The sequence below is a fragment of the Alligator mississippiensis genome, chromosome 8, assembly GCF_030867095.1.
Source record: "Alligator mississippiensis isolate rAllMis1 chromosome 8, rAllMis1, whole genome shotgun sequence".
Lineage (NCBI taxonomy): Eukaryota > Metazoa > Chordata > Crocodylia > Alligatoridae > Alligator > Alligator mississippiensis.
Window position 1 is genome coordinate 29,663,431 of NC_081831.1, and position 24,381 is coordinate 29,687,811.

Consider the following 24,381-nt stretch of genomic DNA (forward strand, 5'->3'; position numbering starts at 1 on the left):
ATCCGGCCTCAGATAACAAAACTGGCAACTCTAGATGTGCTGCTAGTAATGCAGGAGATTAATTCTGATGTGTAAAATGGCACGTCTGTAGCTACTGCCTCACATGATTCTAGTTCACCTTACTTGTGTTAGCCTTATCTGTGTTACAGAGGCCCTCTGATAGTTACACATTAGCTAAGCATACAGAGGCACGCCTCTCAAGCACATCTCCCAGTTCCAGACTCTCTTTAAAGGACTATGGCTTCAAATCTCCCACTGTTAGCAAGGTAGTCTGAGCACTGTTGATGAAATGGAAGAACAGGGCCAGAGCACAGGAAGGAGAGGGAGCAACACCTTAGATGATCACCTGCCTCGGGTCTTGTGAACCCAGCATTCGTTCCTGCCTGTGGCAGGGGGTCAGGCTAGATGATCTGATCAGGTCCCTCCTGACCCTAGCTACTATGAAACTATGAAACACTCTGCCTCTAGTGATGCCCTGACTTTGCCTCAATGGACATGTAAGCCTTAAATAATTTTATGACCCAGCACACAAGGGAACTCCCAGGAGGTATGCTGCTGCACATTTACTGAAGGAACACAACGGCTTGTAGGGAGAACTACAGCAGCAGGTCAGGTGGCAGGGGTCAGAGACAGAGTCTTGGGGCAAAAGAAGAGTCTTGGGGCAGTGAGTCAAGAAGCCCCTCCAGCAGGGCATGCATAAAACACAGGGGAGCTTTGACAAGAAAGCCTTTATCAGGCATATGTCATCCCATCTGTACTTGGCAGTGTCTGTGGTTATCCCCATGGATATCAGAGATGTCCCTGGGACTGACCTGCAGAGATGAACCTTCAGCAACAAAACTGATAAGGCAGGTGCCTTATATAAATCTCCTGCATAGCATAGAGGCACAGAGAACAGGCCTTGACATACGTCACAGCTGGGGGAAAGTTACAGGATCCTCCCCCACTCTTACAGGAAGATATTACCTTTATTCACAGAAGATAGCCACAGGTTCTCTAGACATAGTCCCAGAGATGCACCCCACAATCTTTCACCTGTTCTAGAACCCCCTTCCCATTCCTTCTCCCTCCATCCTTCCTCCTACTCCCAACAAGTTGTAGGCAGTTGTTTGGACAGGTGGGAGGCAGTCTTTTCTTCCACCCTGAGATCAGTCCTTATGGAAGCATCAGATTTTTTCCATTTTGTCTACATGGTATGAAAGAAGTCTGTCCAGATGCTACTAGGGTGCTGCACAAAGAGCTACTTGAACATTTTATGGATCATCTTGACCCTTGCTGTCCTCCTGCACTGTTCCTGTACATGTTGCCTGCATGCCCTTCTTCACCTTACTTGCCTTCAGCTCAGGCTCCCTGAATGGCACAGGTTAGTCCCCCTTGTCCTGGTCCTGCTCACCTTCACTCATGTCTGTGTAGGCACCAATTTCAACTCTGCATCTGCTTCCTCACCCCTGTGTCCACATTCAGCTCCTGAGGCAGAGGAATTCTGTATCACATGGTAACGTTGTGCAATGTACTAATAAAATAATACTTTACTTATTCAAACATGTACTGTAATGTGTCCCCAGATGCATGTTGGCACTGCAAAAGAACTTTGCACAGGATGATGGCCCCCTCCACAACCAATCTGGTGTATTGGAATGCAGAGGTGTACCATATTTTGCCAATCCCCTTAGGATTTACTGGTAGGGGGAAGAGCTATAACTGTAGAGGTAGACTTGATCACATGTGCAAAGACCAAAAAAAGAGGAAACAATGAGAACAGGGACCAGTCTGTGGAACTGGAGCCCCCAGGGGCCCAGATCCTTCCGTAGACCAGTCTAAGAAAGCCAAGTGGCCACAGAAGCCAGGCTGCAGGAGCTGGGTGGGTGTGACAAGGGCCAGCGAGATGAAGCTCCTTATGTAATAGTCACTCAAGTATAAACTTGCAACAGTGGATTTGGCAAAGGGATGGCAGAGAACTCATGGGCCTTCTACATGTAAAAAAGAAAGGATTATAAAGGATGGAAGACAGGAATCACCACTAAGAAGGAGTATTTCGCGCTGGTCTGTACCTGTAGGGAGTGAACCAGGAAAGCCAAGGCTGCAACCAAACTCCAACTGGCTACACATATCAAGGACAATAAAAAGTCCTTTTTCAGATCTGTTGGGAGTCAGAAGAAAAGCAAGGGTACCATTGGGCCCTGGCTAAACCAAGTGGGACAACTGTCAACCGACACCCAGGAAAAAGCCAATCTGCTTAATGGGTACTTTGCATTGGTTTTTCACCAGCCCAAAGGGACTGCCCTGCCTAGCATGATGTGGGACGGCCAGGGTGAGGGTGAATTTATACCCAGCATTGGTGTAGACCTTGTAAAGGAACATCTTGAGAGTCTGGACAGCTTCAAGTCACTTGGTCCTGATAGCTTGCAACCCAGAGTACTTAAGGAGCTGTCAGGCATCATAGCCCAGCAACTGGCAATGATTTTCAAGAATTTGTGGCACTCAGGTGAAGTACCTGAAGATTGGAAGAAGACCAAGGTGGTGCCTATCTTCAAGAAAGGGAGGAAAGTAGATCTGGGGAACTAAAGGCCAATCAGCTTGACCTCAATCCCTGGAAAGATTTTGGAAAAAATTATTAAAGAGACCATTCTAGACAAGCTGGCTGATGGCAACATCCTTGCAGAAGCAATTGGTGATGGACAGGAGGGACAAGGCTAAACTCCTCAACGAGTTCTTTGCCTCTGTGTTCCTAAGTGAGGGGCAGGACAAGTCTCTCACTGGGAATGTAGAGAGGCAGCAGCAGGACACCAGACTACCAAGCATAGGCCCTGAGATGGTGCAGGGTCACTTGGAGGAACTGGATGCCTTTAAGTCGGCAGGCCCGGATGAGCTCCATCCGAGGGTACTGAAGGCACTGGCTGACGTCATTGAGCAACCACTGGTGATAATATTTGAGCAGTCGTGGCGCACGGGCCAGGTCCCAGAGGACTGGAAAAGGGCCAGTGTGGTCCCCATTTTCAAGAAGGGGAGGAAGGAGGACCCAGGCAAGTATAGGCCAGTCAGTCTCACCTCCATCCTTGGCAAAGTCTTTGAAAAAATTATCAAGGCTCACATTTGCGAGAGCCCGGCAGGACAAATTATGCTGAGGGGAAGCCAGCATGGGTTCATAGCAGGTAGATCATGCCTGACTAATCTAGTCTTTTTTTATGATCAGGTTACAAAACGCCTAGACGCAGGAGTAGGGGTTGATGTCATAAAGTTAGACTTCAGGAAGGCCTTTGATACAGTATCCCACCCCATACTGGTGAACAAGTTAAGAGGCTGTGACTTGGATGACTACAGGGTCCGGTGGGTGGTGAATTGGCTAGAGGGTCACACCCAGAGAGTCATAGTGGATGGGTCGGTATCAACCTGGAAGGGTGTGGGCAGTGGGGTCCCACAGGGCTCAGTCCTTGGACCGATACTCTTCGATATCTTCATCAGCAACTTGGACGAGGGAGTGAAGTGTACTCTGTCCAAGTTTGCAGATGACACAAAACTGTGGGGAGAAGTGGACACGCCGGAGGGCAGGGAACAGCTGCAAGCAGACCTGGACAGGTTGGACATATGGGCAGAAAACAACAGAATGCAGTTCAACAAGGAGAAATGCAAAGTGCTGCACCTAGGGAGGAAAAATGTCCAGCACACCTACAGCCTAGGGAATGACCTGCTGGGTAGCACGGAAGCAGAAAGGGATCTTGGAGTCCTAGTGGACTCCAAGATGAACATGAGTCGGCAGTGTGACAAAGCCATCAGAAAAGCCAATGGCACTTTATTGTGCATGAGCAGATGCATGGCAAACAGAACCAAGGAGGTGATACTTCCCCTCTATCAGGTGTTGGTCAGACCGCAGTTGGAATACTGCGTGCAGTTTTGGGCGCCACACTTCAAGAGGGATGTGGATAACCTGGAGAGGGTCCAGAGAAGGGCCACATGTATGGTTAAGGGCTTGAAGGCCAAGCCCTATGAGGAGAGACTGGGGCACCTGGACCTCTTCAGCCTCCGCAAGAGAAGGTTGAGAGATGACCTTCTGGCTGTCTATAATTTCATCACGGGGGCACAGAAGGGAATTGGTGAGGTTTTATTCACCAAGGCACCCCCGGGGGTTACAAGAAATAATGGCCACAAGTAGCAGAGAGCAGATTTAGACTAGACATTAGGAAGAACTTCTTCACAGTTAGAGTGGCCAAGGTCTGGAACGGGCTCCCAAGGGAGGTGGTGCTCTCCCCTACCCTGGGGGTCTTCAAGAGGAGGTTAGATAAGCATCTAGCTGGGGTCATCTGAACCCAGCACTCTTTCCTGCCTATGCAGGGGGTCGGACTCGATGATCTATTGAAGTCCCTTCCGACCCTAGCACCTATGAATCTATGAATCTATGAATCCTGAGGGACAGCCAGCATGGGTTTGTTGTGGGTAGGTCTTGCCTGACTAATCTCATTTCTTTCTATGACCAGGTGACATATCACCTGGACAAGGGAGAAGAGATTGACATCATATATCTGGACTTTAAAAAAGCCTTTGATCTGGAGTCCCAGGATCTCCTCATGGAAAAATTGGCCAACTGCGGCCTCATCTACATCAGAATCCAATAGCTGGGGAATTAGCTTCAAGGTTGGACCCAGAGAGTGGTAGTTGACAGAAGTGAATCATCATGGCACTCCGTGACCAGAGGTGTCCCCTACGGCTCCATCCTTGGACCTGTACTTTTTAATGACATTATTAATGATGTGGACACTGGTGTCAGAGGTGGACTGGCCAAGTTTGCCAATGACACCAAACTTTGGGGTAGAGTGTCTACACCTGAGGATAGGCTGGTGATCCATGCTGACCTTGATAGACTTAGAAACTGAGCAGATAAAAACCTGATGGCATTCAATATGGTAAAATGTAAGGTACTCCACCTCAGGGAAAAAATCCCACATCACGCTTATAGGTTTGGCAGTGCTACGCTCACTAGCACCATGGCTGAAAGGGACTTGGGGGTCATGATTGACCACAAGATGAACATGATCCACCAATGCAAAGTGAACAAAACTTATCCATAGATGTACTCAAGCAAATCTAAGGATGTCATCCTTCCGTTGTACTCAGCCTTGGTGAGGCCGCAGCTGGAGTACTGCATCCAATTCTGGGCTCCACAATTTAAGAAGGATGTGGAAAATCTTGAGAGAGTCCAGAGGAGAGCCACGTGCATGATCAGAGGGCAAGAGAACAGGCCTTATGAAGAGAGGCTGAGAGCCACGGAACTCTTCAGGCTGGAAAAGCGCAGGCTTAGGGTGACTTGGTGGCAGCCTATAATTGGTGTGCATCAGGATCTGGGGGAATGTTTGTTCACTAGAGCGCCCCAAGGGATCACAAGGTCCAATGGTCACAAACTCCTCCATGACCATTTTAGGCGGGACATAAGGAAAAACATAGGCGACTAGTGCCATCTTAGTCGGGGGGGGCACATGCCCCCCCCCAGGGACCAGTCAGTGGGGGGGGGGGGTCCCCTGCAGCTGAGCACATTGATCAGGTGTGGGGTACCCCCGCGGCCAATTGCAAGATGGCCGATCGCTGTGGCTGCTTTCAGAAGTGGCTGTGGCCACTTCCAGAAGTGGCTGCAGCCAGTTCTGGGAGTGCCAAGGTGCTCCCCCTCCCTGGGCACAGCTTGCAGGGGTGGGGGGCACTGACACTCTCACCTGCCCCCCCTGCCTGTTGCCTAAGTGGCGAGCGCAGCTGGCCAGGAGGTGCACCAGCTGGTCACCCCTGTGCACCCCCTACTTGTCGCCACTGAGGAAAAACTTCTTTACTGTCTGAGCCCCCAGGCCTGGAATAGACTTCCTCCAGAGGTGGTGCAAGCACCTACTCTGGACTCTTTTAAGAAATGTTTGGATGCTTATTTTGCTGGGATCCTTTGACCCTAGCTGACTTCCTGCCCCTGGGGCAGGGGGCTGGACTTGATGATCTTCCGTGGTCCCTTCCAGCCCTAATGTCTATGAAATCTGTGAGGCTCCCAAAAGCACGTTGCATAGCCATTCTGTAGCTGCTGAGCTGGTTATTAAACAGTTCCTTTTGGGCATCCAGGCAACCAATGAAGGCTTCATAAGCCAGGAAAGCAGTGGGTAGGTGGATTTGCTAGTAAGTAGGAGAGTACATTCACCACCTCCACCTCAGTGTCAGACATGCCAAAGACAAACTCTCTCTTTTTCATCAATTCACAGAGAAGGGAGGTCCCAAATATCCTGGTGTTATGCGCCCTGCCCAACCAGCCAGCAGTTACATGTGTGGTCCACAACTGCCTGAAGCAAAACTAGGAACCCTCCCTCAAACCTGGTTGCTAGGATAGATGTTTTTTTCTTTTCCCTTAATCTCAGCGGTACACCCAACATGGCCACAAGCCACCACCACCATACCCCCACTGACCATGCCCATGATATTCTTACCAGCCTTGCCAAGATGGAAGCATTCTGGAAAGCTCCCTTTTATGGTACAAGGGGGTTACACGTACACCCCATTTAAAGCTTGGTTTAAAATACACTGATGACAGTGTTGCTTTACTGCCTGCAGGAGTATGGATGAGGTTTGGAACAGGACATCTATTTCCTTGTGTAACTGTCTGAGCCCAACACACCTGGGAGGGGCCCAGGGCTTTGGAGATGAATACGTGAAACTGGAAAAGAAACTGCTAGTTTTTCAAGTACCTTGCTTGAAACAAGCACATTATTGTTAAGGTCAGATTGACCTTATTGCCAACTATGTGAAAAAATGCTAAGACTCACAATGATTCCTACAAGGCAGATCTGCTGAGACAATATATTCATAGTGCCTGATTCCAGATAACTAAAACCTTCTTGGTTTGTTTTCACATGCAGCATGGGGAGAAATACAAATGGATAAATATTGTGGCTTGGAAAGAGAAAATAATGGTGCAACAATATTTTCTTGGCCAGTTAAAAAGTGACAATTCTCAAAATTTCATCAGTAATGTTAAATACTTCAATTGAGGTTAAATTATTTCATTTATTAAAGCAACAGAAAAATAAACTTAGAAGAATACAAATTTCAAACTCCGTTTTTTCATTTTTTTTTATGTGCAGGTCATAGCCTCTCTGCTGCTGAAAACAACAACTAACTGGTTTAACTATAAAAAAGAATGCTTGAAAATGTTACAAGAAACGACAGTAGAAACTGGTAAGAAATCTACCACTATGGGACAACATGTCTGAGTAACCATAGTAATTATGTGAATAGAAATTGGTTAAGCCATTTTGCATGGCTTCTAGTTCAACTCGTAGATTTTTCGATTCCAAGGGTATAGACAGGCATAACACTTGAACTGTTCAAAGAATGTAACTGAGTGCATCTATACGAAACGCTTTACTGTGCAGCAGAATAATAAAGTATCACCATCTACACATGCACTGCTATTAGGGTGCATGAAACTAATTAACTTTGCAGCCCAGTAGTCTTGTAAAATACAAGTACCACCTTGCTGCTGAGTTCTTCTGTGTGCAGCAGCACATGTAGATGCCGCCCTGTCTGGCTTGGGGACAGGGTGCTTCAGCGCTGTGCTGAAGCACACTGCACTCTGGCCAGGTGCACAGTGGCACATAGAAATGGGGGAGAAGCCAGCCTAGGGCTGCTTCCCCATCTCTGTGCAATGTGGAGCTCCTGCTCTGAGGCAGCCTGTGTCTCAGCTAGCTGTGGAGAAGCATGTGGAGATGGGAGAGTAACCAGCTCAGGGCTGGCTACTTCCCCATCTCAAAGCATACTGCACCCCAGTGCAGGGGCTCCACAGCCCTCAGAGATGGGGGAGCAGCCCTGGGTTGGCTGCTCCTCTGTTTCCATGTGCCACTCCCTGACTGGCTGTGGCTCAGGGTTCCTCAGTGTGGGGGCTGCCTGCTAGCTAGCCCGCAGCGAGGCACCCTGTGCCCCCACCAGCCCCACCTGTAGCACATGGGTCCAGTTGGAGCAGCCCTGGGTTTGCAGGCTGACTCCCTGGGTCGTCTGCCAGTCTGTACTGCTCCTACAGGGCTCCATGTGGTGCACACAAATAAATTGCGGAGCCCTTTGCTCTGGAATGTTTTGCTCCTGGGTGCAAATTCAAACATGTGTGCCTGGGAGCATAAAACTGTGGAGCACTAAGCTCCTCAGTTTATTGGTCTGCATTAACTGCATGTTTAGATGCACACATCAATCAGAAACCACTTCCAAATTGTCTTGGGTCTGAGATGTCCACGCATACAATACTAGGGTTTCTAAGTAGAACCATCATTTTTTAGGCATTGTAGCACCATCATACTGCTGCTGGGAATCGATAGTGATCACCCTGCCCAATTGCAATTTTCTGCTGCTTTTTCTCACTAACATTGAGTTTAGTGAAGATCTGTTCCTGCACTTCACCAAAATCTGTGTGGTGGTGCCCTGACTGGGAATGCTTAGGTGTGTGTGTAGGGTGGGAGTCCTGCCTTGACCCCTGCTTCTAGGTTCCCAGGAGCTGTCTTCTTAGGAGTTGCCAGAGGTTTTGCAGCATTTAAAAAACACTTTCCACCAAGGCACTCATCAATTTACTTCAATTCCTGGAAAATGACCAGGTTTTGGTGCATCCCAGGATGATTTGGGAGTGGATGAGTGGCCATGTGGAGGGTGAGGGGAGTGGCACTGCCTCAACCCCTATTTCTGTGTGTGCCTGGGAGTTGGGGGCTCCAGGTGGAATCTCTCCACAGCTTTTAAAGAGCTGTCCAGTTTGCTTCCATTGGTGGCAGTAAACTCCAATAAGTCTGTGATGCATCTCAGGGCTGGCTGGGGGCTTGTCACCAATGGAAGGAAATTAACTCGATCTGTAAAAAGCAGAAGAGAGCTGCCTCCAGCAAGGGACAGTGCAACGGTAATCAAGCACAGTCATTAGAGTTTGGGACAGTAGAGTCATGGCTTCATACCAGAGCAGAAAGTTGCTATGTGAGGGTGGGGAGGCAAGGAGCAGAACAGTGTGGGATGCTTGGAGAATGAACCAAGATGTTAGTCACAGAAGGCTTGGGGTCCACACACAAAACTGAACCATGTCATAGAGAACTGGTTCAAAATAATACTTCATTATCTAGGTACACTTTTGAAATGATTCAGGAGGTTTGTATATCTGGATGCTTGAGGGTTAAACTGCTTTGAAACTGGTTTGGAAGCATGGAAATTAGTTTTATTGGTCATATATAAAAACACTTCTCCTGCTGCCAGATGAGTTATAAGCAATTTGACTTAGGCTGTACAGTTCCATTTTGCAAGCAGACCAGAGACACTGACCAGAGACATATACTATTCACACACATATGCTTTTAATAGGCCTGGCGCATGAATATTTCCAGCTTGTTCCCATGTACAGTCCGCAGGCTTGTGTCCCTCCCAATCAATAAGGTACCAGAGTTTCCCTGCTTCATTTTGCATCTAAAATCTTGCAGACCAGGTACTTGTTCTGCCCCTGGACTTGCACATTGGGTAGTGACATTGGGTCTGGTATGGGAAAGAGTTCTCTACATAGGGCTGGAGAAAAGAAATGGGGAATACAGGATGGCTTCTTAGACTAACCTGGTAGGGTCTCAGAAACTGGTGGTTATGTTTTTTTTGTGAGGGGAGTTCAGAGCAAAGCCACAGAGTAGGCAGACCCCCACTGGAAAGATTGGTCAGCCTGTTTCTTGTAGTCTTCTTTGATCTTTTTAAGGTGAGTATTTCTTCCTGAGACTAATGGATTTGCTGTACCCACTCCAGAGTTGCTGGTTTGACAGAATCTGTAGATAAGGATGTATGAAACTGGGGGTAGAAATGGTAGTTAATGCAGAAGTGACTTTGGCCTGTATAGGTGTGCTCAGTATTGTGTTGTAAGCAGACTCTGTGCAAGTTAGCAAGGAGGACTAGTTGCCTTATTGGAAGTAAAGGTAGCAGCAAAGGTACTTTTCTGGGTTTTGGTTTGTATGTTGTTTGTAAAGACTCTCCTTGATTGCCCAACTTTCGTTCACCTTGGATATATGATTTGAAATTTGCAGGGCACCTACAACTTGCAAATAAAGTCTTTCATTAAATATTTTGTAAAGAGCACAATTCATAATAACAACTGTTTTAAATCTTTTTCAAAGTATAGCATTCACGAATGCCACGTGCCTCCCAAGGCTGGGGGGTGCACAGTGACCGCCCGCAGGCCATGGCTGTGGGGGGGGTGTGGTGGCAGTGAGTGGAGAGCTCCCACAGGTGGCTGCAGTGGTATCGGCAGTGCGGGGGGGTGACGAGCACCAACCGGAGATTGGCGCCCACCCACAGATGCCGCTGGTAGCCTTGGCAGTGGCCAGCGGTGATTGCCCACAGATGCCGCCAATAAAGTCAGTGGTGGGTGGGAGTGCATGATAAGCAATGACCATCCACAGGTGCTGCCGGCGACGTTGGTGGTGGCCAATTTCAGGAGGTGCACCACCAACCTCAGGGGGTGCACGTGCACCTGCAATCTCAGGGGGTACACCCCTATGCATGGCCAATGATAGCATTAAAAATAATATAGAAAGTAAAAATTAGATAGCGGTAACACAGCAGAATTGTTAGAGTCTGTATAAACACACTTGGGTGTACTATATGTTGTTTTACAGCCAATGAGGTATTATCTTCCTTGAAACTTGGCTTTCCTTGGGTGACAGAAAACACACACGGCCTGGAATTTTTTAATTAGGCTGAACAGGTCATTTAAAAATTAAGCCATGAAGAACATAAATACTTGGGTTATGTTCTCCAAGCCTCATCACTGTACTGTATATTGAGGTAGTTGCATAATAACATAGAAATAAATTCGTAGTCTTTTATATTGTGTGCGGGGGGGGGGATTGTGTGTGTGTGTTTATGGTGGGGTGTATGGTGGGGTGGGTGTGTGTGTGTATGGTGGGGTGTTGGGGTGTTTGGGGGTGTGGGTGTATGTGTTAGGGTGTGGGGGTGTTTGTGAGGGGATGTGGCTGTGTGTGTGGGGGCATAGGGTATGTTGAGGGGTTGTGTGGCGTTTGTGGGGTCTGGGTGTGTGGCTCTGAAACACACTGTCCTCTCGTGCAGTCAACTCAGACAACACTGGGATGTGTGTGTATGTATCTGTGTGTCTCTCTGTGTGTATGTGTGTGTGGTCTGTGGGGTGTGAGGGAGGGTGGGAAGGGTGTGGGGACCCCTCCACACTCTCCCTATGGTGCAGCAGCAGGTGGGGGTGCTGGTGCCTGGCTCTGGCCAGTGCTGCATGTCACAGCAAAGAGCGCAGCCCCTACCAGGCCGTTGGTTTTCCTAGTGCTTCCCGCACTTGTAGGGCACAGGAGGGTAGTCCCAGGTGCTGGAGCCAAATGCCTTTCCCTCCCCAGTCCACTCCAGTACTTGGGGCTTCCCTCCTGTGCCCCGCAAGTGCAGGGAGCACTGGGGAACAAATGGCCCAGTGGGGGCTGAACTCCTTGCAGTGCAGCACAGAGCAGAGCCCACCCCCTCCTCCTCTCACTTCCTGCGGCTGCCACCACTGCCTTCCAAGGCTGCATGCCACAGGGGGGCGAGGGGGGGAAGCATGGGAGGGGTCCCTATACCCCATACCCCTCTCCCCTCACACCCACACCCTGCCCACCAAAGCTCTGCACTACTGCTGCCCAGGGATGTGGGGTCTGTGCTGCAGCCAGCCCCAGCTGCACACTCCTGCCCAGCTGCAGCCCCATGCACACCCCAGCTTCCCTACCTGCTGCTCAGAGAGAGCTGGACACCAGGGAATCCTGCAGCAGCAACCCCGCCCCATGCTAGTGGGACTGGCCTCTAGCCCATGAGGGTGGGAGCAAGGTATAATAGGATATGTTGGGGGCAGGTGTAGGTGCCTCACTCCCACTCTCAGGGGAAAGGCTGGGTGGGGCACAATTCGTTGGGGGGCACCGCAGGCTGGATGAAAGTGCCTGGCAGCCTAAGGGCTGTATTTAGTCCACCTCTGAGCTACACAGTCCTATTTTCCCCTTTCATTATTTGTTCCCCAGGACTGTAGGTCCATTTTTACCTCTCATGAATGTTGGATCAGGCTGTCATACACCCATTATATTTTGACAACTGTCCCTAGAAAAATCACTTTATGAAAGTTGGTAGTCATGTAAACATTCCAGTGCAGACTAATAGGCATCACCTTTCCTACAGTGGGAAAGGTGCAAACTTTGTGGTGCAAGTGTTAGAGAGATCAACTAGGGGATGTGCTCTTCTTGATCTGCTGCTCACAATCAGGGAAAAATTGGTGGGGAATGTAGAAGTGGATGGCAACTTGGGCAGCAGTGACCATGAGATAATTTAGTTTAAGATCCTGAGGAAAGGAAGGAAGGAGAACAGCAGAGTAAGGACCTTGGACTTCAGAAAAGCAGACTTTGACTCCCACAGGAAGCTAATGGGTAGGATCCTCTGGGAGCCCATTCTGAGGGGGAAAGGAGTCCAGGAGAGATGGCTGTAGCTTAAAGAAACCTTACTGAGGTTGCAGGAATGAACCATCCCAACGCACAGAAAGTCTAGTAAGTATGGCAGAAGACTAACTTGGCTTAGCAGGGAATTCTTCAGTGAGCTAAAACACAAAAAGAAAGCTTACAAGAAGTGGAAGCTTGTAAAAATGACTAGGGGGAGTATAAGAATATTACTTGGACATGCAGAGATGAAGTGAGGAAGGCCAAAGCCCAACTGGAGTTACAGTTAGCAAGGGACATGAAGGGTAACAAGAAGGGTTTCTACAAGTATGTCAGCAGTAAGAGGAAGATTAGGGAAAGTGTGGGTCCAATGGGAGAGGCAATCTAGTGCCTGATGATGCAGAAAAGGCTGAAGTACTACTTAATGCCTTTTTCATCTCAGTCTTCATATGTATGGTCAGCTTTCAGACCACTGCACCTGGCAGCACAATTTGGAAAGAGGTGATCAGCCAACAGTGGTGAAAGAACAGGCTAGGGACTGTTTATGAAATCTGGATGTATACAAGTTCATGGGGCCTGACAGGATGCACCCGAGGGTGTTGGTTAATATGATTACAGAGCCCTGGCCATCGTCTTTGAAAGATGATGATGTCCAGGAGAGATCCTGGACAATTGGAAAAGAGCAAATATAGTGCCCATCTTTAAGAAAGGGAAGAAGGAAGGGAAGGGAACTACAGATCAGGCAGTCTCACCTCAATCCCTGGAAAAATCTTGGAACAGGTCCTCCAGGAATCCATTTTTAAGGATGTGAAAAAGATGATTGGGAATAGCCAGCATGGATTCACCAAGGGCAAGTCACGCCTGTCCAACTTGACTGACTTCTTTGATGAGATGACTGGCACTGTGGATGCAGAGAGACCAATAGACATGATATAACTTGACTTTTGCAAAGCTTTTGATACAGTCTGCCACAACATTCTCACAAGCAAGATAAGGAAGTATGGATTGGATGAATGGACTGTAAAGTGAATAGAAAACTGGCTGGATCCCTGGGCTCAGAGGGAAGTAGTCAATGGCTTAATGTCTACTTGGCAGCCGGTGTCAAATGGAGTGTTCCAGGGGTCAGTCCTAGGGCTGGTTTTGTTCAGTATTTTCATCAGTGACTTGGAAGATGTCATAGAGTGCACCCTCAACAAGTTTGCAGATGACACCAAGCTGGAGGAAGTAGTAGATATGCTGAAGGGTAGGGCTAGCATTCCAAGTGCCCTAGACAAATAGGAAGATTGGGCCAAAAGAAATCTCATTTGGTTCAACAAGGACAAGTGCATAGTCCTGCACGTAGGGCAGAAGAATCCCATGCACTGCTATAGCCTGGGGATTGATTGGCTAAATAGCAGCTCTGCAGAAAGGGACCTAGGGGTTACAACAGACAATAAGATGAATCTGATTCAGCAGTGTGCCCTTGTTGACAAGAAGGCTAACACGGCATATTTGACTGCATTTGTAGGAGCACTGCAAGCAGATCGAGGGAAGTTATTATTCCTCTGTATTCTGCACTGGTGAGGCCATATCTGGAATACTGTGTTCAGTTTTGCCCTCCCCCCCATAGAAAGGATGTAGACAAATTGGACTGAGTCCTGCAGAGGGCAATGAAAATGGATTGGGGGCTGGGGCACATGACTTCTGAAGAGAGGCTGAGGGAACTTGGTATATTTAGTCTGCAAAAGAGAAGACTGAGAGCAGCTTTGATAGGATTTGATAACAGCTTTTAACTACCCGAATGTGGTTCCAAAGAGGATGGAGCTAGACTTTTTCAGTGGTGAGAGATGACAGAACAAGGAGCAATGGTCTCAAGTTGCAGCCAGGGAGTTTTAAGTTAGATATTAGGAAAAAACTCTCTCACTAGGAGGGTAGTGAAGCACTGGAACAGGTTATCCAGTGAGGTTGTGGATTCTCCATCCTTGGAGGTTTTTAAGGCTTGACTTGATAGAGCCCTCACTGGAATGACCTAGTTGGGGATGTTCTTGCTTTGAGTGGGGGGTTGGACTAGATGACGTCCTGAGGTTCCTTCCAACCCTAATTTTCTATTATTCTATGATTCTATAAGTTCCCAACTGCATATGATGGCAGTGTGAGGGGCCAGCCTGAGTCTGCACTATTGAGCGCAGCTCCCATGCTCCTGCAGCATGCAGGGCCATCCCAGTCCCATAGCACATGGCTGTCTGCACGCCCGACCCCCTTTCCTCCAAAGGGAGTCCCTGGCCCCTGTCCTGGTGGGGCCCTTACCTGAATTTCCACTCTTGCAGCAAGGGAGGGCTAGGAAACAGCCACAGGATCATCAGGCAAAAGCCTCTGCCAGGTGACATACAAAAAACTAGAGCTCTTGGTTCCAAAATGATACCTTTTATTAGATCAACTGGAAAATGACAAGAAAATTGTCCTTTTCTGCAAGCTCTCAAGATCGAAGTCCCGTCATCAGGGTCTGGGAAAAGTGTAGATGGTACAAGATGGTAAAAAGTCCCCATAGGTAAGAAATACATTTCATTTTTGCACAGAGGGAGCTGGAGATGGAAGTCTGTCCCTCTGGGTAGGAATTCTACCTGATCAACAATGCTTCCCCCCAGGGAAGGAATTCTACCTGTTCAACACATCAAAGAGCTACTCAACACAGCTCACAAAGACACTCTCACGGACCCAGATGGACAGGCTCTGGCAGGTGAAGCTTTTTGTCTCTAGTGCCCCCTACCTTGGGGCTGGGGCAGGTTAGGCCAGACCTAAGCATACTGTGCATATGATGAGCTTTGGTTAAAGCACCTCCGCCACTGTTTTGAACCATGGGGAAGCTGAACAGATGTGACGCAGAGGTTGCTGCCACCTGATAATTAGTATGCTCCAGCAGACTTGATTAATCGAGTCTGCTCCAACACAGTACCATACATTGGAGCAGGTGTCTGACATGTGTATAGATTCCCTTTGATTTTATGATTTTATGATCTTTTGGTAGTTCAAAAATTCTTCCTTGGCTTTTTCTACCCAATTTAAGTAAAAAACAGATGAAGTCAGAGCCAGGTAAAGTAGGATTCACCCAATGTTTGTTACCAAGGACAGACAAAATCAGCTCTGGGCTCAAAGGCTGTTCACTCACAAACCCAAAATCTCCATGTTTTCTAGCTGTATAGCAACGCCTCTGTATAATAGTTGTTGGCAGATGTCCAGATACAAACAGAGTATGCCTTACAGTTACCAAGACTCAAATCCTCAAAGATATTTAGGCACTTAGGGCATTTAATTAGTGTGGCTCCAAGAGCTGCTCTAATTAAAGTGCCTGGAATAGCTCATGTATCAGCATCCCCACACTTCAAAGTGATGGTGGGGGTGCTTTATCTAAAACTTGTTGAACAAGCTATAGATAAAGCGCCCCACCACCATTTTGAAGCATGGGGATGCTGATACATGAGATATGAGAGGCTGCTGGAGAGTGGTAATGGTCATGCTCCAGCAGACTCAAGTCTGTTCTGATGCACTGGAATTACAACACATTAGAGCAGCCTCCAGGCTCGTGTATAGGCATCCTTATTTCCTATTTAGGCACCTAATTGCCATTGAAATGAATGGGAATGCCCAGTGATAGAGGACAGATCTCCATGGTCATGTGGAATGTAGTAATATATTCTTCATTGTTACCAGATCTAGAATTAAATAGCTTCATAATTATTAGGACCAGAAGAGACTATCATATAGTCTGATTTCCTAAATAGCCCAGGTCATTCTGCATAGTTCATATAATTTTTTCACACTGAAACAAAGATTTGGCTTGAAATACCAGAAATCAATCGAAGACAGAAACACCCAATTACCTGTGCGGGCACATTTCTCACAAGAAAACCACTCTCTCTCCAATCTCTCAGTCCTGATCCTCAAAGGAAACTTACAAAACACTTCCCAGAGACGAGCCTATGAACTCCACTTCTTCAACCTCCTGAATACCAAAAATCATGGACTAAATATAGACATTGGATTTATGACACATTATAACGTGCCTGACATCTGACTCCCCAGGTCTCTCTCCACTTTCATCCCCTTTCTCTCTCTTCCCCCCGTCCCCAGCCTGTCTCTCACCCATTGACTGCTCAATCTACATTTTCACTGACTACCTGTCTTGTATGCAGACCAGCCCAGCCGCGGGCTTCTTTACTTTTCATTCTATCCAGGAAGAGCACATACCAACCGCTGAAACTTCCTTAGCCTGACAAAGGGTTTTTGAACCCAAAAGCTTGCTTAATAATTGTTTTCCAACTATTTAAGTTGGTCTAATAAAAGATATCAGATTCACCCAAAGAACCTTGTCTGCCTATGTCCTTAGACCAACACAGCTACAACTTATACCCCTCCAATTATGACAGGAAGAAATCAAGGGATAGAGAACCCAGCATTTTTCCTGGCAGTTTGTTTAAAAAAATGTGTATTTCAGGAAGGTGCTGAAATGAAAAAACCCCCAAAAAATCATTTTGGATTAAACAAAGCTTTCAATTTACATTAAAGCAACATATTTTTGGGCCAAGTTCTGTTCCACCTCTTAGGTATGCAAGTGGAATTAAGTACCTAAGTACAATTCTAATCCACCCTCTTGAAGTTTTGAAAATCCATTCATGTATCTACTTTTATAACACTTACTTACCCTTAAAATTGAGGTCACTTGAAAAAAAGGAAGGATGAGGAAAACACTGTCAGCTTTTGCATTAGCAGTTTTTCAGAAACTTGAAAAGAGTGGAAGATGCCTAAGTCAACTTACATGCCCTAGAGGTGGAATAGAATCTGTCTCTCTATTTCCATTGTAGGCATTTTAACAAAAGAAAAGCAAGCAAACTGAAAGCCCAGACTCAAGCATCATTCTCAGATACAGCATAAATGAGGAGCTCTCTTCTTTTTGCATAATAGCCTAGTAAATAGGATGCTCACATGAGATGTAGGAGACGTGGGGTTAAATACCTCTTCCACTTGAAGGAACTCACACTCACATAATGCCTGTCAACAAAGTACCCTAATCACCATGCCACAGGGAACTGTGAAGGGCAGGGGAGGAAGGGCTAACTTAGTTTGTCCTGTTAAACCTTTATTGGTCCTGTTAACCCTGATCCATTCTGTATAAAATACATAAATGTTTGTTGGCCCAAAGTCAGAGAAGAATATCTCTAAAGATAGGTGATTAAGGTGCTCTTCCATGTATAGGCACCAACTTTTATTTTTGGCAGAAGGTGGGGGAGGAGCTATGATGATGGACATTTGAAAGGTTTTGCGCATTTTAGGTGACAGCCCTCTTCCTGAGGGGGCCAGGGCCCTTGGGCCCCTACATACTCGGCTTCTGTGCTTCCATGTGTTATAAAAAATAAAGCCACTGAACTGATATAAAGTATCTCATCTCTTAGCAGAGTAATTTAAACACCAAATCAGGGCTATCCAACTTCTAAGCCATGTGGGTTGCATTGGCATGGACCTCATACTGCTTGGGTTGGAGTCAAGGGAACTTGGGTTACCAATATGTAGGTCTCTCCCCTCTCCTCCCCATCTCCCCCCCACTGCACAGGTGGGCAGATGCTCCCCTTCCCTCACATGGCTCTACTGTGCACATGGGCAGGTACTCCATGCTCCAGCTCACCAGTTGTGGGCTCCCTGCTGCAACATGTCTCAAACTTCTGTTTGCTAACCCACTCCCAGGGGCAGGTATGAGAAGCGGAAGCCAGATCCTGGAGCCCCTGTCGCTGTTGCAGCCAGAGAAAAGTGGGGAGTGGTAGGCCAGGGGCTGCAGATTAACCCCCTCATGGGCTGCATGTGTATTGTGGGCCACCAATTGGACAGCCCTGCATCAGACTATGGAGTCATGCTTGCTTGCCTAATGAATATTTAAGGATTGTATACCAAATTGAACATCTCTGTCATGAGAGTGTGAAAGAAACCCAAATAAGAATATCCTGTGGCAAGGAGGATAGGATGTTTTCTTCTATAGCAGATCTTTTCCTCAAGCAGAGGTGGCATTTGAATAAGAACTATTCTAAGTGACTCTCCTAACCACTGGGCAAATGAGAGGAAGGGATGTCTTCTTGGTTTATGGAAGTATTTTTCAGATTAAACTGTTTGCTGCAAACTATAGCCAAGCACTATACATAAACTAAAAATTCTGCTAGCATGATGTATTTCCTTCCCAAGAAGGTGCTTATATGCTATGATCAACTCACGTTTTGATTTTTTAAATTTTATTATTAACTAAATTATCAGAAATCTTTAACCCTCTTGTAAAACATTTTTTCCAGATCTTGAATTATTTTTGTGGTCTTCTCTTAACATTTTCAGCACTTCACCTTCCCTTTTAAAAAGTGAACAACAGAACCGGGGGCAGTGTTCTATTTTCATTCTCCTCAGTGCCAACATAAGCAAAATTACCTTCTCAATCACCACTCCACTGTTTATGCATCCAAGAATTGAAGTAGCCCTTTTTGCTAGAGAATTGCACTGGGAGTTCATGTTGAGTTTCTTGTCCATTAGGTCTTGCAAATGTTTTCCTGAGTCACTACTTTCCAGAAAAATTCTCCGTTGTACAGGCAGGGCTTGGATTCTACACATAACAGACACCTGGAATCAGCTATAACAGCCTTTACTGTTGCTAAATGCCTGAATAATTTTTACTAAACACTAACCATTTTTTTTTCTCTCTTCAGGAATATATTGTAATGGGACATTTGATCAGTTTGTTTGCTGGCCTAATTCACCTCCAGGAAATATATCTGTTCCTTGTCCTTCATATTTGCCATGGCTGGAAAATGGTAACATGATTTATCTTCTTCAAAAGCTTTATACTGGGAATACTCCCTTTGGGTTGTCAGCTGTAGCTCTGCTGTTGTTTAATGGGGATTGCTTCAGACTATCTTGCATTTCTTTTTTCCTAGCTAGCTGCAAAAGGCAGCATACTGCACCACATTTCAAGGAATGTAGAGAGATCATCACTGATTTTCTATTGGATTTTTTTTCTGTGTCCTTTTTTCCATCTTTAGCTTGCAATAGCTCAGTAACTACAGGTGTGTGAAATGAGCCCTATTTGATTTGGATTCAACCTGAATCGGGGACAGTGATTTGATTCGTTGATTTGGATCACTGTCCCCAATTCAATTTGACCAAATCTGAATCTGAAGATTTGATGCTGATTCAGAGAATCAGTGATTTGGACATAGACGCAGCTTTAAATGTTTTTTCTACATACCTTGAGGTACCAGGTGTGGCTCATGAATGCTGTGATGCTGAGGTAGATGGAGCATCCCAAAGGAGTGCGTGGGGCCCCCCCGCGTGCTTGGTGGTGAACCCGGAAGTGGACCAGAAGTACTTCTGGTCCACTTTCAGGTCCGCTGAGGATTGCGCAGAGCCCGCCCCCCCCCCTTTGGCCCCCCACCTCAGCGACTGGCCACAGGGGGACCCCAGACCCAGGACACACCAGTTGCCAAGCCCGGAGGGTGTGGCAGGGGAGCCTCCCGCTCTCTCCCCAGCAGGCCTGGAAGTGGACCGGAAGTGCTTCTGGTCCACTTCCAGGTCTACTGCCGAGTAAGGCTGTGTGAAATTTCTCCACCAGTTTTGTTTTGGCTTGTTTCAAGGTCAAAACAGGAAAATCAAAACAAAAGAGATATAGTTGAAACAGCCTCGAAAGAAAACGAGGCAAGTCAAAACGTTTCACCATTTCAACACTGTTTTGAAGTTTCGCCCATGGGCTATAATGAGGAAAGTTGAAACAGCCTATAACTGTGTCATTTCTGGCCTGACTTGGATTAAACTTGCAGGAATGGTAGCCTGGTAGCCCCTACTGAGGGCATGAAGCTAGGAGTAATGGTTACAGTCTGGACACCCTAGTTGTGAAGTAGTTTTTCCTAATGTTGAGCCTGAAACGATCTTCCAGGAGTTTGTGACCATTACTCCTAGTTTTCCCCAAGGGTGCCCTAGTGAACAGTTGTTCACTGAACCCTAGATGTACACTCATGATGTAGTTGTAAACTGCTAACAAGTCCCCTCTTAGCCTTCTCTTTTTCAGGCTGAAGAGTCCCAGGTCCTTCAGCCTTTTTTTCATATGGCTTGTTGTGCAAGTCTCTGATCATATGGGTAGCCCTTCTCTGGACTCTCTCAAGCTTTACCACATCCTTGTTAAGGTGCGGAGCCCAGAACTGGATGCAGTACTCTAGATGTGCTCTCACAATACTGAGTAGAGATGAGTAGAGCAGGAGAATCACTTCTTTGCAATGGTTTTCCTGGAGATGCATCAATTGATGCATGCCAGGGTATTGTTGGCTCTGCCGGCTACAGCATTGCACTGCCGGCTCATGTTCATACTGTGATCAATTATTACCCCCAGGTCTGTGGTGGTAAGTGATGGGAGATCTTCAGTCCTGCTGCCTGATGAGAGGCAGCAGTTGTACAAGCACCCATGTCACGACTTTTGCCTGTCAGCAGCTAGGGGTGCAGGGCCCCAGAACCCTCCTCGACCTATCTCCCTGAAACTTGGCAAGCTTCATGCCCTCAGAAGGGGCTACCATTCCTGCACGTTTCATCAAAATCAGGCCAGAAATGACAAAGTTATAGGCTGTTTTGGACTTTCCCATTGTATCCTATGGGCGAAACATCAAAACAGTTTCATCGTTTCGACTCTGTTTCGATGGAATGGAACGGACCAGCTGTTTTGACTTGAAACAAAATTAGAAATGGAACGCTGTTCTGTCAAAATGTCAAAACACTGGTCGAAACAGAATGCTGCCATTTCACACAGCCCTACTGCCAAGCACACTGGGGACCCCCAGCACGCCTGTGGGATGCTTCATCTGCCCCAGCATGACAGCATTCATGAGCCACCTGCTACCTAGAGGTATGTAGAAAAAACATTTAAAGCTGTGTCTATAGTTGAATCACTGAATATTTCTGAATTTCTCCGAATTGATTCGGAGGGTTCTGATTCGATTCAGAGAGGTTAAAGGGTCCTCTGATTTGATTCCAATTCGGAGATTCAGCCACTGAATTGGGCTGAATCTCCACTGACTCGAATCAGGGACCGAAGCTTTGCACAGTCCTATTAGTAACTACAAGGGCTGAATGACTTTTTCATGGTGCTGACCTTTAAGAAAACTACCCCAAACTACTGCTTTTTCTCCACCCCTATCTCTAGTGCTGTCGCAACACTGATCCTTCCCTTAGAACAGGGACCAGTAATGTTTTTCTTGTGGTGGGCTGGAATGACCTGTCTTGGGTTGAGTAAGGCTGGTACTAGGACCTGGCTGCTGTCATCACTTCTCCTAGCCACCCAAGTCATCCAGTGCTCGACACAGCAAGGCCCCACATGGCCAAATGTTACTGAAGCCCCCTGGGTTCAGGCTGAATCTAATAGCTCTGAAGGCTGGATTCAGCCTACAGGCTGTAGATTATTGACTTCTGCCCTAGAAGTTTCCTTGAGCCAAGAAACCCCAGGGTGTTAAACGGGAGCTACAACCTATGGGTCTAAGTTATGGCCCTTACGGCCAACCTACTGTGTTGGGAAGAACATTGTATGTGCTGATGGATTACATACTGAAGTGCTTAAACTAGAGGGTTTGAAACACCCCCATTGCAACTTCCTGGCTGGATTTCAATCAATTGGCTGGGATTCTTATTGCCTCTCATGAGAAGTCAGACACTAAAATTGTGAGATTAAAAAAAAATTACACTTTTTGCCTGCCTTCAGATTTCTTTTACCATCAGACTTTTCTGCCTCCCCTCCCCCAAACGGATAGGGCTCATCTAAGAGTCAACATTCTACACATAAAAAGATGTGACATTTGTGTTTGCTGTTTAGAAGGGGTTCCACTCATCGTCTTCTGTTCCTCAGATGAGGTAGCTGTCATTTTATCCCCCCTTTCCCCTTCCTCCCACATCCCTTCTTTTTCCCTAGCTAGACAGATTAGGCAACTGTTCTGCTTATGTTCCTTGTCTCTGCTCTTTCACAGTTTTTATGGAAATGTTTAAAATGAAACCAAGAGGTTACAGTCAGCTGATACTTCCCTGGGAGACTTGTGAGGTTATTCTGATGATTTAACTTGAAAATAATTTAGGAACAGCATCCCCATGGAGCAGCACTCCATCCCTACAACACTAGGGATGTGTCTAGATGAGACACTAAAGGCACAGTAGACTAATTCTACTGCACATTAGTGCAGCAGGCAAAAACCATGATAACGCGCTAATGTGCAATAGAAACAGACTACTGAGCATTAGCATCACAAAAAAAGCATTAGCTGGTGCTACTGTGCAGTAGTGCCAATTACAGTGCATTAAGTTAGTACCTGTTATTATAGGTTCTAAACTTAATGCACTGTAATTATGGTGCATTAATGAACATGTATACACACTCTAGGAGTATTACTATTGGTATAAATTGGTGTATTGCCCATTAAAATTAATAGCTCTATACAAACTGATACCATCTCAGGATTTTGCTCCTATTTTCTATAATAAAGTAAAAAAGCTGGTCTTCTATATATGGGTTAGCCAACTTGTGGCTGTTTGACACACAGCTGATCAGGGAGGGAGCAGGCAGTGCAGTAGCAGATATGGCAGGAAATAGAAAGCAGAACAGCATATTGGGCAGGAAACACAAGGCAGGGAGCAGAAAAAGCAGCAGCAGATCAGGCAAGGGGAAGAGGATCAGAGTGGCATCCATGAAGGGTGTGGCTAATTTGTGGCACACCTGCCAAAAGGTTAGCTCCCACTGTCCTAGATCATCCTCTTCCCCAGAGTTGTGATATGATATACAGCCTAAAATATGTTATCTGCATCTAATGGGAAGTGTACTGATTAATAATTTAAATGATGTAGTCACTTTCTGTTTGTTTGGAATATACCTGGTGTTGCAGTTCAGTGGTAAAATCCTTGTCTGCCACATGGGAGACCCTGGTTAGACTGCCAGGTGTACATATAACTATAGTCATTGAGGCACTGAATGTCCAGACTCAGTCTGGACTTTGGATTTTGTCTCAATGGTCTAGAGGGGGGATGGAAAGCCTGGGCAGCCTCCACTCATCCATATGCATATGAAGGTGTAAGTGTCAAAGGTCCTGGTGAACTGTTACGTGCACCATGATCCCAAAGGGTTGATGGTTGCCTACTAAGGAAATTCTGGGAATTTGATGTTAATAATACGTTGATAATTTTTTTATATGGAAGCATGAAAGGCCAAAGCGAAGCATTTTCTTGGTTTGGTTTTTACTTCTGTGGAGTTTCTGTACCTATGCTGAGAAGATGACATCAGTAAAACATGTATGAAAAATGAAATCTCCGTCTTGGCTTTTCAGGCTAAACCTCTGTTTACTTTCAGGAAGTGCAGGAAATGTATACAGAGTCTGCTTAGACCATGGAATTTGGCAAAAAACAGAAAACTCAACACATATTTGGCGGGATAATTCTGAATGTTTTGAGAAGAATTACTTCAAACAAAAAGTAGGCTTGATGTTTTCTTTTATGATTTAATACTTTAATCTCTTTAATCCCTCCTTGAAAAATTGATCAGATGTTTCCATTGAATACTCATAGAGCATATTCTGACTTTATTTAAGTTATTCTATAGAAACCTGTCCTGTTTTAGAGAAAGGATTAAGCCTGGGGGAATCTGTTTTGTCTTTAGCAAGTTGTCTGCATTTTAGGCATGGGATATCCACTTTTGCTGACTTTATTCTAGTAAAATGGCAAGAAAATGAAACTCATCCAACAAATAACTCAGACTCAGAAGATTCCCCAGATTCTTCAGGAACATACAAGACAAAACTTTTCTGGTCTGCCCACCAGGGAACAAATACGCAATTTCACTCCCTCTATTTCTAAATTTAATAGCATTAGTGAACAGCTGCATGCATGATTGGTTATTAAAAGTACAAAATGGAGGGGAAATGACAGATAAATCTACCACTTT

General features: G+C 46.3%; 1 protein-coding gene across 1 annotated transcript in view; it reads left to right on the top strand.

The window, feature by feature from the left end:
* GLP2R (glucagon like peptide 2 receptor) overlaps positions 1-24,381 on the top strand; it is a 183,284-nt gene that overhangs the window by 29,184 nt on the left and 129,719 nt on the right. The window contains exons 2-4 of the mRNA XM_019498124.2: positions 7,098-7,191; positions 19,133-19,237; positions 23,791-23,912. Coding sequence (XP_019353669.1) covers positions 7,098-7,191; positions 19,133-19,237; positions 23,791-23,912 — 321 coding nt within the window. The remainder of the gene's footprint in view (positions 1-7,097; positions 7,192-19,132; positions 19,238-23,790; positions 23,913-24,381) is intronic.